The 16135-nt window shown below is 45.1% G+C and overlaps 1 protein-coding gene across 1 annotated transcript in view; it reads right to left on the bottom strand.

Annotated features, from left to right (window-relative positions):
* LOC126426878 (uncharacterized) overlaps nt 1-14667 on the bottom strand; it is an 88974-nt gene extending 74307 nt beyond the window's left edge. Inside the window, exons 1-2 of the mRNA XM_050088921.1 lie at nt 14501-14667; nt 9672-9927 (exon numbers count right to left, since the gene is read on the bottom strand). Of these exons, the coding sequence (XP_049944878.1) occupies nt 9672-9927; nt 14501-14654 (410 nt within the window). The 5' untranslated portion in view covers nt 14655-14667. The remainder of the gene's footprint in view (nt 1-9671; nt 9928-14500) is intronic.
* Nucleotides 14668-16135: the final 1468 nt, after the last annotated feature.

Below are 16135 nucleotides of genomic sequence, written 5' to 3'. Positions count from 1 at the left end.
CAACTTCACCGTCTGTGCAGTGACTGTTAACTACGTCTGCCAGATCATTAATGTCCGACATGTGCAGCAGGAGCCCCGCAGCTCCCCCGGGACGCGCCTGCCCTCGTCGTGCTGCCCACACACTGGCCGAGCCGTCGCTCCTCGGGCCTGTACCACCACAGTCCTGGAAGGCGGCCCTCGCGAGCTCACGTGACGAGTGTGGAGAGGGTTCTGACACCATCAGGCGGTCTGAGCACCCTCGTCCCGGTTCGTGTAGCAGGTGCAGTGCAATTTTATTCCTTCGAGGATCCATCTTTGATGAAAACTGGGCATCGGTTGCTTCACAGGTTGACAACTGAAAACATGTATATAGAGGCATGTGGACACCCGTAAGTCTAGTTTAACGGGGATGAGCAGACAGTTGGCCGTGAGGTCCTGGAAGGAATCATCTGGGCATTTGCCTGAAGTAATTTAGGAAGATCACGAAGTAACATAATCAGAACATCTGGTGGGAATTACACAGCCAGCATCATCCTGTATACAAGGTCAGAGTGTTAGAAGCAGCGATTTGAAAAGCCCGTAAACTGTTTGTCAAACAAGGATACCTGATCCGTCTATTGTGACTTACGCTTGCTACTGTTTGCCCAAATCATTCCAAAGAAATGACAGGAACATCATTGTCATCCTCATAATCGTCATATCAGCCTTTTCCCGCATCATGTGGGGTCGGCGTTGTTTTGCTGGATCCTTCTCTTCCATAAATTCCTATCCAGTGCTTCTTCTCTGAGCCATCTTTTCTCCCGCAGGTCTCCTGCAACCTTGTCTTTCCACCTCAGTTTCGGTCTTCCTCTTCTCCTTGATTTTTCGATTTCTAGGTCTTCAACTCTTCTCCCCGCGTAATACTCCCCTCTTCTCTGCATGTGTAAATATCATCTCAAACTACTTTCTTGGATCTTCTTCCCTATGGGCTCCACTTTCACTGTTCCTCTGGTGTACACTTTCCTTAGTCTATCCTTTCGTGTCACCCCACTCATCCACCTTATCATTCTCATTTCAGCCACTTCCATCTTTTTCTCTTGGACTTTTGTAATTGGGCAAGTTTTTGCACTATACAGCATCGCAGGCCTCACCACAGACCTGTAAAACTTTCCTTTCATTCTGCAGCTAACTTTCTTATCACACAGTACTCAGCTCAGTTTTCTCCAGTTCATCCATAACTGTTTATCCTCTGCTGTATTTCGACCTCCAGTCCTCCATTACTTTTCATGTAAGAGCCTAGGTATTTAAATTTCTTGATCATCGGTTGTTCTCCTTGCAGGTTAATATATAGATTTTTCGCATCCTTTGTTGGTTTTTCCTCTTCCCGGCATAAATCCAAACTGTTCTTTACATACGTCGGTTTCTAGACGCACCCTCTTCTCAAATATCCTTTCCAAGATCTTCATTGTGTGGGACATCACTTTTATCACTCTATAATTGCCCTAATATAGAAGTATACTGCTTCTCCACACATGCGGCGTTCTTTCTCCTTTCCAGATCTTCTGCATTAGATCCCAGAGAATATCAGTACGCTGTTCTTCCATACTTCTCCATGCTTCTATTGGGATTTGGTCAGCTCCTAGGGCCTCCCATTTTTCATTTTCTTCATCGCATGTTGGACTTCTTTCCTACTTATACTTTGGGTCATTCTATCATTTATATCTCCTTACTCATACTTCTCTCATACATTTTCCTCATTCAATAGCCTTTGAAAGTACTCCCACCACCGATTCAGGATTTCCTCAAGGTCGTATAATACTACACCTGATTTATCCTTTATCGGCCTCACTGATGTTATGTCCTTGGTCGCCTTATCTCTTCCTTTAGCTATCCTTAGGAGTTGCCTGTCGTCCTGTCTTCTTTCCAGTTCTTCATACGCCTCTTCCAAGACAGGAACATGCATACCAAAATGCCGTGGCTTACATCTTATCATTCCGAGAACGAGGTGCCGGAGAAAAGAAAATGTCAAAACTGAAGCTGTGAGTACAAGTCGTGAGTCATGTCTCCATAGAATAATTTTATTTGGAACTCTTCCAGATGATGTGTGCATACAAAAAAAGGAACTGTGAGTCCTTCTGGATGCAAAACGATTTTGTTGTTTCGTTATTTATTCCCCAATCTTGTTTCAGCGACAAATGTCGCCTTCATTAATGGGTCATGGGGTCTTTATATCTAAAACATGCAGAGAATAGCATAGTTATAAAACACTGTAAAACATTATTATATATGTACTGTTTGTTTTATAAATACTGTTTTCCGTGAGTACTTTCATAATACCTTATTTATTATACAGTACGGCATTGTTTTAAGATTGTTGCTGGTGTTTGGGGCATATTTTCTGTGTGCCTCTGTTGCCGTTTTTCGCGGCATAGGTTATGTCATCTGCAAATGTATGAGCGGCTATTACTAAACAAAAACAAAAACATTAACTTATGTATGTCAGCGTCATACAGTTGGGATTGCCGCAGTGTTGTGGATACAGTTTTGATGTGTACTCGGTTGTTACATAGTTTCTCGTGTACTTACGTTCGCGGCACGGCTTTAAGCTAATTTTACACACAGAAAAACGTAAGTTTCGCACTTCGTTCATAATCCAAAACATTACGCCATCTTGCCATTAGCATGTGTCGCGAGAAATCTATCGCATGTTACAAGGACGCTATAAAAATTGTAGCGGAAGTTCTGACGACTTCTGTTCTTCGTTTATGTCTTTTTGCGTGTGTGTGCATTCTGTTATGTGTAGATCACTTTCGATATTAGTAGAGGTGCAGTTTTTGTTCATTGGGTGTCTTGCGAAAGTTGAATGTGTGCTGTCACTTTTTAGGACTCTGTGTACTTCGTTCGGATATTTTTGATTGTTTCTTCTATGGGTTAGGTCTGATAGCAGTTACATGTGAGCTGGTATATTCCAGCATGCTGAATTTTTCTGAGATTCTTTTGTCTGGTCTTAGCCTTTTATGAACTATGTTGTTTGTTTAGAATGTTATTGGGATCCCTTGCTTCTTCAAGATGTTTCCAGTTCTATGTGATATTTTATTACTGTATGTCAGTGTGTACCATATGTTCCCGTTTCCTGGAGTGATGTGGTCTGCCGTGTTGTCTGTGTGTTTGGCCTGTGGGTTTTCAGATTCTTTGCTTGTGCTTTTGAGTGGGTGGCCACTATTTTTATGTTTCATATTTACCTTGCTGTTGAGCTTGTTTATGATATCTGTTTTGTAGTCATTTTCAACAGCAATTTGTTTGATTATAAATGGTTCAAATGGCTCTGAGCACTATGGGACCTAACTGCTGTGGTCATCAGTCCCCTAGAACTTAGATCTACGTAAACCTAACTAACCTAAGGACATCACACACATCCATGCCCGATGCAGGATTCGAACCTGCGACCGTATCAGTCGCGTGGTTCCAGACTGTAGTGCCTAGAACCGCTCGGCCACTCTGGCCGGCTGTGTTTGATTATATTTAGTTCCTGTGTGTACTCTTCAGCTTAAGACGTGTTCTGTTTATCCTGTGGAGTATATGTGCAAAGTTGGCATATTTACTGAATGTATGGTGGTTGGATGAGATAAGGGTAGCAGTGGTTGGGGATGTGGGTTTCCTGAAGATGGAAAAATAATTTTGGTGCTTGTTTCTTGTAACTGTAAGATTAAGGAAATTTGGATTCTTGTTTTTTTTTTTCTCTTTCCTTTGTGAAGTGGGTCTGAGGTAGTACTGTGTTGATGTTACTGTGTAGCTCTTCAACTGTTTCGTGTTTCATCTATAAGACAATTATGTCATCCTCGTATCGGTACCAGTCAATTATTTTGTACTCATCTTGTTTTAGAAAGTTGTTGAATATTGTGTTCTCTATACGATCCAAGATTATGCCTACTAATTTCCCACTGAGGGGATATCCCATGGCTAGCCCCTCTTCTTGCAAACAGAAGTTGTTGCTGAAAGTGAAATAGTTTTGTTCAGTGATTAGACTAAGAATGGATGAGATTTCATTTATTTGTCTTTCTGGGAATTTCTTGTACTTTAGCTGTTGTTCTATAGTGTTTATAGTTTCTTCTGTGAGTATGTGTGTGTACATGGATGTAATGTCAGAAGATACAAGTTTTGCTGTTGGGGGATGTTCTTAATTTTCTCTATTATGTCTTCTGGCGTTTTGAAGCTTCTGTTGTTTGTGTATGTGTATGTTTTCTCTAGGAATGTGTACATGTGTCTCTCTGAAGTCCACCGCTGGCCTGACTAGAGTGAGAAGTTTGTGGACCTTTGGGAGGCCTGTTAAGAGTGGAGCTTTAGGACTCCTTTTTATCATTCTTTTTGTCTGGTTCTGTGTGATTATCCGTGTGATGCTTTCTATTAATGTCTCTGGGTTCCTTTGATATCTTTGTGTTGGGTAATCACTTAGGTTGGTCATTATATTCTATTCCAGAAGTTTTTCTGTTTATACCAACAACAACAGAAGAAAATTATCACATACAAAAAGCAATAGCGGAAGGGAAAAACGTAATAAACGGAGAAACAACACCTTTCAACGACACAATCTTCACTGCTCTGAGAGAACTGACGCACGACACACAACAGAAAGCACACACTTGCAAAAGAACCACTCGCCCATCAGACAGAGACACATAAATGAGGAACGGAAGTCGTCAGAACTCGCGCTTAAATTTTCATAACCTTCTCGCAAGGTGTGATACATTTCTCACGAGACACGCCAGCGGCAAGTTGGCGTAACGTTATGCATTATGAAAGAAGTGCGACGGTTATGTATTTCTGTGTGTAGACCTAGCTGCAAGCCGTCCAGTGAACATGAGTACACGAGAAACTATGTAACAACCTAGTACACACCAAAACTGTACCCACAACACTACCGTAATCCCAACCGCATAACGCTGACATACGTAAGTTCACGTTTTCGTATTTGTTTAGTAATAGTCGCTCACACAGTTGCAAATGACATGATTTATGTTGAGAAAAACGGCAACAGAAAAACACAGAAAATATGCCCCAAACACCAACAAGAATCTTAAAACCACGCTGTAATGTATAATAAATAAGCTATTATGAGTGTACCCACAGAACACAATATTTAAAAAGAAACAGTAAATATTTATAACGTTTTACACCGTTTTATGGCTGTGCTATTTTCTGCATGTATTACATTGATGGCGATATTTGTCTCTGAAAGTAACATGGGCAATGAATAAATAAATAAATGAACAACAAAAATATTTTGCATCAAGGCGGACCGACAATGCCCACATTGTTGTTCATATCTCGATACTACAGTTGGTGTGAGAAGTGTCCGCAGAAGGAGGAGGACTGGGTTTGAGTGCCGGCCTGACACACAGTTTCCATCTGCCAGCAAGATTCAGGTTTCAGATTGATGTGAAATAACTCTATTTCTGTTATCATTACAATTGTTGTAGTTATTTGTCTTTGTCATTGTTAGTTCGAAGACAGGTTTGATGCTGCTCTCCATGCTACAGTATCCTGTGCGAGCCCCTGCACTTCCAAAACACTACTGCAGCCTGCATTCATCTGAACCTGTTTCCTGTACTCATTACTCGGTGTCCCTCTACAAGTTTCTCTCCCCACACTACTTCTCCATTACCAAACGGACGATTCGCTGACGTCCCAGGAGGTGTTCTGTCAACTGATCCCTTCTTTCAGTCCACTTGTGGCATATTTTTTACTGTCTCTAATTCGATTCAGTATCTTCTCATTAATTAAACCATCTAAACACCTATTCTTCAGCAGTTTGCCCTAGCACTACGTCTCAGTACCTCATATTCTCCTCTTGTGTCAGCTGCTTAACATCCATGTTTCACTCCATACAAGACTACACTCGTAACAAGTACCTTAAGAAATTACAGCGTAAAGGTTAAATTTATGTTAAACAGCAAAACAATTACTCTCTTCCAGAGATGTTTTCCAAGCCCTAGCCAGTCTGTATTTTATGTCCTGTCTACTTCGGCTGCAAACAATTATGTGGCTGCCTGAATAGGACAACTCATCTACTGCTTTAGAGTCTTCCTTCCTAATCTAATTACCCTTTAGAATGTGACAGATCAACGTTTCAGCAATCTTATTAGCTCGCTTAGTAAGATATGGATATGTTGAGATGTGTTTCACTGCTTAATACACACATAAAAAAATAGATTGCATCACCTCGGTTCCGAGAGTTCCGGAACCTGTACAGAAAATTGGAATAGATATCAATATAAACATCATTTCCGCCCTTTTTAGTGGTCAAGAAAACCACACGTTGCACGTTGTTCCACCATACAGCGAGACCTTCAGAGGTGATGGTCCAAATGCTGTACACACTGGTACCTCTAATACCCAGTAGCACGTCCTCTGGCATTGATACATGCTTGTATTCGTCGTGGCGTGCTATCCACAAGTCCTTCAAGGCACTGTTGGTCCAGATTGTCTCACTCCTCAACGGCGAATCGGCGTAGATCCCTCAGATTGGTTGGCGGGTCACATACCGCGCTGCACGGTGTCGTGGTTCCAAAGATGGACTTCGCCACGGACGTCGGGAGTGAAGTTGCGCATTATGCAGCCGATTGCGCACAGTTTCAGTTGTAACAGGACGTCCTGTGGCTGCACGAAAAGCGTTATTCTACATAGTGGCGTTGCTGTAAGGGTTTCTCCGAGCCATAATCCGTAGGCAGCGGTTATCCAATGAAGTAGTAGTAGCCCTTGGGCCGCCTGAGCGAGGCATGTGGTTTGCAGTTCCTGTCTCTCTGTATCTCCTCCATGTCCGAACAACATCGCTTTGGTTCACTCCAAGAAGCCTGGACACTTCTCCTGTTCAGAGTCCTTCCTGGCACAAAGTAACAACGCGGACGCGATCGAACCGCGGTATTGACCGTCTAGGCATGGTTGAACTACAGACAACACCAGCCGTGTACCTCCTTCCTGGTGGAATGACTGCAACTGTCGGATCCCTTCCGTCTAATAAGCGCTGTTCATGCACGGTTGTTTACGTCTTTGGGCGGATTTAGTGACATCTCTGAACAGTCGAAGGGACTGTAACTGTGATTCAATATCCACAATCAACGTCTATCTTCAGCAGTTCTGGGAACTGGGGTGATGCAAAACTTTTTTTCATGTGTGTATGACGGAGACATTACCATATTTGACAGAAAATGAAACTAAGTAAATGAATTATCGTTCGATGATCGACAGAGCACGAAAATAATATCACAACGGAAACATTTTCCCAATGTTGTGCAGATGTTACGAATTTAATCACAACCCATCATATCTCAGCATAAGAACATGAATCCTAGTCCGTGATTATGTAAATAGTAGTTGCAGAACATCAGGAACGTTTTCCTTTATGATATTAAAATGGCATTATATGCAAATGAGGAACTAAGATTGGAAATTTGTGTTTGTAGAAAGAAAGTAATCCACCGATTATGGTACTCCATTTATGAGTGAAATTAACAACGAACAAAGTGTGCTTGAAGTCGCCAACTACAAAGTTATTTCCCACCTGATGCTTATCATACAGGGTTTAAGTGTTGGCTAAAAGTGTATAAAACGCAGAGCTTCTGGAAAGCATGAACTAATCCCATCAGACGAAATGATATGCCTCCACTTAATTGAGCACAGAGGTCGCTTTGGAGGGCTGGATGCCGTGCTGCAGGGGAGGAACCAGGCGGTCACGTGACGCTCCACTGTTGACGTCAGTGGTGACGGTGAGGTGACAATCGCGGTGTGTACGTGCCAGTCGCTCGCGTGGGATCAGGCGGTCACCTGCGTCGACGTGGAGATGTCGAGAATTGGTAGAAAGGAATTTTTGCGTTTCGACATGTCCACGACCACACCACTAGTAAACTTAGACGATTTGTTGGTCTATCAATGTGGACTGTCCAAGTATCTGCAACGAATAGTGAACCACTCGTAGTGATGTGAGGCACTGGCGTAAAAAGATCCTAGCCGACAGGGCTGTTGACGAGTGTCACTCCAAGTGACTGGCGATTGCCAATGCCTGGCAAAGCAGCTCCATCTGAACCAGCTGCCTAGCAATTGTTCGGAAGGCGGCTGCATAGACTCGACATTTGGAGTCAGCGGCCGTCGCTCACACAGACACACACACAGCTGCGCGTCTTGAGTGGGCCAAACGACACAGAGACGGACAGTGGCTGGGCGGAGGTGCGTCACACGAGTCGCGCGATTTCGCCTCTTCTGAATTATGGAGGTGGCGATGGGACCGACGGCCTACAGAGGATGCAGTTCAAGCCACTGGTGGTTCCATGGTGTCATAGGGGTGTTCTGTCGCCGTGACTTGGATTCAGTCACCAACGTTATATTTCAACATTGTCGGTGACGAAGTGTTGCCCTATTCTCTGGACACTTGCATTGTAGAAGATGACACACACAGTCGTGTTCCCAGGGTTGCGTGCATACACTACCGGTTTCACGAACACTCCGGCGCCCTACAGCACCTCGAGGCGACCACTAGACAACCCGGTCTCAGAGCCGCAGACGTTGTACGGTACTGTCTGGAACAGCGGCTGAGACGTGGCAGCCGACATCCACACACACTGGTAGCTCTGCGGGATCTGATGCAGCAGTGGGAGGCCTCGGGCAGATGCTGCATATCTGAAGAAACTTTCGGAACTCTCTTCCCCGCCGAGTTGACGAAGTCTTCGAGGCTAGAGGCGGTAATACCGTGATGCCATTTCATGATCCTTGAAGCAAAAGTTGGCTTGAATGTGACTGTCTTACTATAAGTTAATGATGTATGGAAAGAATGGGAATCATGCACCAGCTAGTTGTACTTCACAAGTTTATTCGAATCCTTACCTAGGTTTAAGCAGATATAAACCTTTCTTCCTTGGAAGAAGTAGTAATATCTGTAAACTTATTGTGTGAAAAGAGAAAACAGGTCATAAAGCTCAGTCAACACTAAGATGACCCATATAAATGCTAAGGTACAGTAAAGCAAGGTAAAAGTGTGAATAAACATCTGACGTGCCACTGGTTGGCTGTTCGATTCCTATGGCTTCCATAATTTTACTGTTGCTGACTGCTGCCATGTTAGAGATTTTAATTACGTATATATAGCAAATGTTGTTGAGTATTACTGTATTCTGGTGGTGCAGGGTGTTGGCTCTATAATTGCTTCTTTCGAAAAGTAATTAATTTAGCCACTTGCAGTGTTTATTGTTCACTTTTGAACTAATTTACAACTAACAACGATATCGAGCTACAGCTGTTGTCATCTCAAACGACGCTGTACTTTTATTGATTTTTGATAATACGGTTGGGAAATAGGAATATAAATTCAATTTTAGTAAGGCAAGCAGTCTGGATGAAAAGCTTTTATTGTTAGTTACCGCTTTCAGTCTTTGACTGTCATCATCAGATGATTTACTCTCTGCTGTAGCGATATGCGGAGACAGCGAGCGGAGAGAGACGTATGCCACGAGGCACTTTCCATTGACTGCTCGGTGGAAAGTGTCAACAGAAGAGGCGGCGGCAGAAGGTATTAGCGCGCTTCCTCTTTGGGTCTCACAAATGTGCCCTTATTGACAGATAGTTAGTATCGCAAAATAGGAAAAGTAGGTGACAGCATTGAGAATAAATTTAAGGAAAGAATTAGTTGTACGGTTAGTAGTAATGGCGTCGAGTGGTCTACATACCTCGGTACACAGCGGGAGTCGATACAGTCGTCAGCGATCCGGCAGTCGACCTCCTCGATGAGTTCCACGGATTCGTCCCACGTGAGGCGGCGGAGCTGCGCCAGGGCGCCGGCGCATCCCCCTCCCTCCTCCGCTCCACCTGCTGGCGGCGGCGGCAGTCCGGAGTCCCAGATGCGGTCTGCCAGGCGCTGCGCAGCTGACCACGTGGGCGGTGGCTGCTCCAGTCTCTCGCACGTTGTGAACGCCGGTGACAAAACTGCAAAACGTTCTTCAGTCACCTCGAGGTCTGCACTCTGACTCACGAACTTCCCTGGGCTACTCATATGCACATCAGTACTAGCAGCTACTGAAAGTGAAACACTAAGAGAGCTGCAGCCAACGATAATCGACACGGCGTGAGGTGTGCTGCACACTTTTACAAGCAAAAGGTCAACAAGTCAGCTGACTGTCAGCACGGCGGCCACTGCTGCGGCTCCCCTTCACGAGGAAGCGGCAAGAGCTGCGCCGAGAGTACAACACTGGACACTGTGCCGTCATTCCGTATGAGCCGAGGTTCTGACTGCAGCATCGGTGTGGACGATCCGTGCATCGAGGCCCTGAGCAGAGCGGAGAATGCCACGTTGCACTCTCGCCCATCTCACGGGGAGTCACTCGGTATACAATACGTAATTGGTTACACTGATCGCAGCTGTTACGTTTCTGAGTCCTTGAGACAGCTCGCTTGCGATATTTTCGACATCCTTTCAACAAAATAATTTAATGTCGCATGTCAGCCATGCTGTTCTGCCCCAGTTTGACAGAGTTAGCACCGCTACCACAGCAACGTGTGATGTACCGGGCTAGGCGCAGACAGTAATATTTAAGTGAAAATCACACTTATCGTTAACTGGTTTGATTGGCGAGATTGGGAATAAGACTTATGGACCCGTGCTCATAGATCTTTGCAGAACGCCAGAGCAAATACAGTTTCACGTTGGTGTCAGAGCTGGCAGTGCGGGGCTGGAGAGGAGACTCCAGGCTGGCCGAGAGGCAACTGGGCTGCAGGCGGCAGGGCGCTCCGGACTGGAGCGGCAGCCGGTGGGAGCCTTTCCTGGTGACTTCAGATCTCCAGTCCAGGCTGGGCCGTGAATGACGACCCCAGGCATTCTGTACTCTCATCTCCTGGAGCGCCGCACACTTAGCCTGTCTCATCACAGTCTACCTGCCAAGTACTGCGTCACAGTCAAGTAACTGCAGCCAGAAAAGCTGGAATTCCCAATGATGTAATCGGCATACCACTCTCCTCTCGCTTTAATCTCTGGGATCCGCCTCTGAGCTGTATTTTCCTCTTAGCTGTAGCCGTGTTTACCCGGGGTATCTCGTTAGGTAAGCAGCAGAGGCGCTGCCATTCGTTGTTCTGTACACTTCCGAGGCAGTAGTTGCACTTCTGTCCCTTTGTACTTGTGTGCGAACGTTCAGCGCTTACGGAGCAGGGAGAAAACAAATGTAATAGCTAAGTACTCATAAAATGTTGAGATCATTTTAGAAATAATCGAACTTAAATTGTCGACCGATATGCAAGTGCGGCTGACATACGGTTCCTCGCCGCAGATAAAGCAGCAATGAAGGCACTGAGTGGCAGAGAGTGGCTTTGCACTAAAAAGCGCTGATCTGTTCTCACCTGCAAGAAAGTTTACGGCAGAATCTCTGGAGACACAAAAGATATTCTGCCTGCTCATCCCCTCTGGCGAGAGCGACTCACGTCTTTTTAAGGAAATGCGTGAAAACACCAGCTATGAGTCAGACTGCAAAATTGAGAAATAAAGAAGAAAGCGTAATGTCTCTGTAAAGAAAGAGCCCACGTGGCTACACACGTCATATCCACTTAGCGAAAGAGAGTCCAGCTGAGGGAACATCGGCGGTGAGGTAATATCGCCAGCAAGCATTCTAAAAGTTTCCTATCTGCCCAGTGAGACTGCTAATTCAGATAACGTGTCTCGCAATCGGTGTGGCTACCGGCCTGTAAACATACAAACAGTCTCTTCTGATGTGACTGTGGGCAGCTGCTACTGTTAACCGAAAAATCGGGATGCCATTGCGGTGTGTCTATTGTAATTAACCACTGTGAACGATCGAGTAATGCACACCTGATATCAATGAACGTAATTGACTCGTACAGAGGGAAGTCCACGCTGCTGGCACAACACGGAGACCTCCGCCTCGTCGTGTCTGAGGGCCGACTGACTCACTTGGCGCTCTCCGTAACCTGCAATGTATTCTCGCGAGAGCCTGTCCCCGTCAACTGTGCAGCGATACTTGAAGCTTCCCGTACTGGAATAATGCCACAGTTACGGCCAATGACTGAGGGACTTTCCCTGACAATCACCGTAACGAAAGGAAACTACTCCTATTGTGATTAAGCGAAACTGTGTTTACGGCCGACTGGCGCACCTCCTCCACGTACTCCCCGACCTGTGTGTCTGGCTGCAGGCAGGCCGGCCTCCCACGCAGCGGGCCACGGCCCCCACCCCCGCACTGGGCGACTCGCGCCACGGGCCGCTCGCGTTCTCCGGCCGTGGGAACACACTCCAGCCACAGCCTGGAACCTCTATAAGTCTGGAAACTCTATAAGCCCCAGAAAACAGCTGGTTGTATGTAATGAAACAATCGTCCTTCGATTCTGCCTCGTATGTTATCATTGTTTCTGCATCTTTAGTTTTTATTGTGTGATATTTTAACTTGTTCAAATAGCAAGTGTATGTCTGAAAGCATTACCCGGGGACTGATGAGGTTCACTTTCTCTTCGGAACCTCCGTGCGGAAGTTGATGATCGTTCCTTCAGCAGAGAGGAGCGAGGGCAATGGTCGCTAGAAATACACTGGCGGAAAAGAAAATCTCAGCACAAAATAAAAATTACTGTAGAGGATTGAGATTGCGGGGGTATATCTCCCTAGGTGACACACCTTATAGCTTAGAAGAGAACTATGAAGTACAAAAGCCGCTGCCTCAGCTCGAAGTAAAGCAAAGGTGGAAAAGCCGAAGTAAGGCATCCTGCAGCTCTTTTAATGTAAATGTTTGTAAAAGTAACATTTGGATTTCCTGGTCAACTCCTACGAATACCCCATTTTATTTTCCGTGTATGCTGTAAGCTACGGGTAAAGACACAAGCCGGACATGCACTTGCATGTCAGATGTGACAGCGTTCGGCGGCCCACATATTGCCCACGATGCTAACACAACACTGGCTGATGATGCCAACAGTGGGCGGGACTGGAGCTATCAAACGATGTCGACAGCACGAGGCTACGGAGCGTGGCTGAACTGCTTAGTCGACGAGTAACTCACGACAGTGCTATAGTGCTAGTGCTGTTGATACAAAGCAGAGCAATGGCAACGATAAACGAAGCAAACATTGCGTTATATCTTCACTAACAGTAGCCAAAGTCGAGATTTGATCAGAAAGGAAGTCAAGAAATTTCGTTGAGTGAGAAAGAAGTGGCGGATGAGTCAGCGGAATGCGTGGTGTTGTGCGAACAATGTACAAGGAGAGTGCAGTGATGGCGATACGTGCACGGCACTAGAAAGTTGTACTGAAACAGGTGTGCTGTAGTTCATCGTCGTTGTCGGACAGAGGGCCGCAGCTCCCGTTTCCAGTCAAACGTAGTGAAGGACAGTCGTTGTCCAAGGACTTGGAAAATCGCAGACAGCATAGCAAAAGAACAATTACGAACAAATTTTGAACAAGTCAGCTGAAATATGACCGTTAGTGTGTAAGGAAAACTACTGACATTCAACGGAGGACAAGGCGCACTTATCACAAAAACTGGTGTTTGCGCAGTTCAAGGATGCTCGACATACATTATAGAGATTTAAAGATAAGTAGTAGATGCTTGCATGGCGACAAACAGTGCTACAGAAGTGTGAGACGTGAGATAATGAAATTTCGAAGAAAGTGTCAACTCTACGATGCACAGCAAACTACAGGATCGACCGAAATATTTGTAGATGAGATAAGCAAATTTACCCCGTCGTTGAGTAAGGAACTTGTTTTCAACTGCAGCCAATCGGCATTTGAAGAGGAAACGTACATGAAAGGGACCCTGAAAATTAGAGGTACCAAGACAGATCAGTCAATATCATCTATTATCAATTCGCATTCGTATACAGTTATGCTGACTGATTAACCAGATGGTAAAATGGCTGGAACGCTGTTTATTGCTCTGCGTCCTTTAATTCTTTCTCGTGTGTGTAATTTTGGCAGGGGCCGTAGGGAATATTTACGTCACAGAAGACAAGAGTGGGAGAACAGACGTAAGAGAACTACAGCTATTGTATGATCACTGCTTTTGGCCAATAGCTCGTCAGAAAATAGGTGTTTTTTCTTCATTACTAGGCTGTGCATAGATATCATACTCCTAAAGAACAAGCTACCGCTCCTGGAAAGTGTGTGACATAGCAGTTCGTACCACCTGGAACCACCAGATGAATAGTACCTCCAGATATCTGTCTTTTCAGTGTGTATGAAACATATTATAACACTATCTGCACCAACGCCTTAAAGGACATCCAGTTTTACGATAAGCTCCACGACAGGCTGTTTCGCATTCGGTTGCATGCCATCACTTTCCTTCAGTTCTCGTCACCCTGTTACACCAGTGTCATTTGTATACGTATTCCTTAAGAGTGGATACCTAGCTGAGCGTCCTCATAATAAACATAGTCCTTCACTGTCAGGCAGAAAACGTATAATTTTCAATAACAGCATATGTAAGCCAAGCCGCCTGTGAGTGTTTGATAAGTGGACTGTGCATAACGTCTTATCAATACGTACAGCAGGAAAGAGCACTTACAGGGATGGTGACAGTAGCACCGCTGTAGCACATATTCACCGGCACTGAGCTCGGAGCTTTTGTCCATGTGCCTGCAGACGCACTCCAGCACCGAGTAGGTCCCGTTTGCTGCAAGCAGAGCTGCCACTGTGGCAATTACGCCCGCCGGCTGCATTGTCCGCTGTCGACACTGGGGAGCAAACAGAAGCAGTGCGCGCCGCAGGGAGCGCGCGCTCAATATGACGGCGGGCGCAGCGGAAGTCTGCCGCAGGACGGCCAAACCACGGGAAGCGTGACGCTTCTCATCCGGATGACCGCCGTATTCCTGTCTGCCTGGTGAGAGCTCGCGAAAGTCGTCGAGTAAAACAAAAGTGGTATCTGCCCTTCCCCAAGGAAGTGTTGTAGTCATTGTGCTGTTCCTAATCTATAAAAACAATTTAGGAGGCAATCTGAGCAGCCATTGTTTGCAGATGATGCTGTCTTTTACCATCTAGTAAAGTCATCAGAAGATCAAAGCAATAGCAAAATGATTTATAGAGTGTACCGGTGCAGTGCGTAAAGTGGCACTTGATTCTAAATAATGAAAAGTGTTACGTCATCCACAGGAGAACTAGAAGGAACTCGTTAAATTTCTTTTACTCGATGAGTCACACAAATTGAAAGGGTGCCGTTTAAGCTAAATGCCAAGGTATTACAATTAGGGCCAACTTAAATAGGAACGATCAAATAGAAAATCTTGTAGGGAAACTGTGTTTTGTTTGCAGAACACATAGACAAAGCGACAAGCGCACTAAAGAGACTTTCACTTAGTGATGCTACAAGAACCCTCCGCCACACACCGCCGGGTGTCACGCGGAGTACTGGTGTAGATGCAGATGTACATCTACAACTCCACACAAGTCGCAATATGGTGCATGGTGGAAGTTGCCTTGCACCATCACTAGTCATTTTCTTCCCTGTTACGCTCGTAAATACAGAGAGGGAAAAGCGACTCTCTTTATGCCTCCATCACCATCAGTTATTTGCTATATTAGCAGGTCCCTTGCCTCTCCATTTTCTGCGATCCATTGCCTCCTTCTTACGGCTGCTGCATGTTGTACCGTCCATTACGTCATCCAGTATCTGAAATCTCCTCCTTCCTCGCTTCGTTTTCCCTTCTACATAACCTTCTACACATGTTTTTATCAGTCCGTCATTCTTTATTAATATATGCCCAATCCAATTTCATTTTCTTCTCTTTATTACATCTAGCAACTGTCTTTTCCCTCCCACTCATCTCAATACCTCTTCATTTATTACTCTGTCCATCCAACTTATTCTTTCCATACTCCGCCATGTCCACATCTCAGAAGCCTCCAGCCTTTCTCGGTCTTTATTCCTCAAAACCCATGTTTCACGCCATACAGAAGAGCACTCCATACAAAACAATTGATCTTTTCCTCAGTTCTCTGTCCACACTGCTGCAGAAAACTCTCCTTTTCTTATAAAATGCCTCTTTTACTACTGCTATCCTTGTTTTCATTTCTGTGGTGCACTTCCAGTCGGTGTCTATCCTTCTTCCAAGATACTTAAAATTTAGCACCTGTTCTAATATTTCTCCATTCAGCATAACTTTTATTTCTTTATTTTCTCCTAGTGCCAATACTTTTGTTTTCT

Source organism: Schistocerca serialis, chromosome 11 (genome assembly GCF_023864345.2).
Source record: "Schistocerca serialis cubense isolate TAMUIC-IGC-003099 chromosome 11, iqSchSeri2.2, whole genome shotgun sequence".
Lineage (NCBI taxonomy): Eukaryota > Metazoa > Arthropoda > Insecta > Orthoptera > Acrididae > Schistocerca > Schistocerca serialis.
Note: the sequence above shows the minus strand (reverse complement) of the source record. Positions and strands in the feature narration are given on the sequence as shown.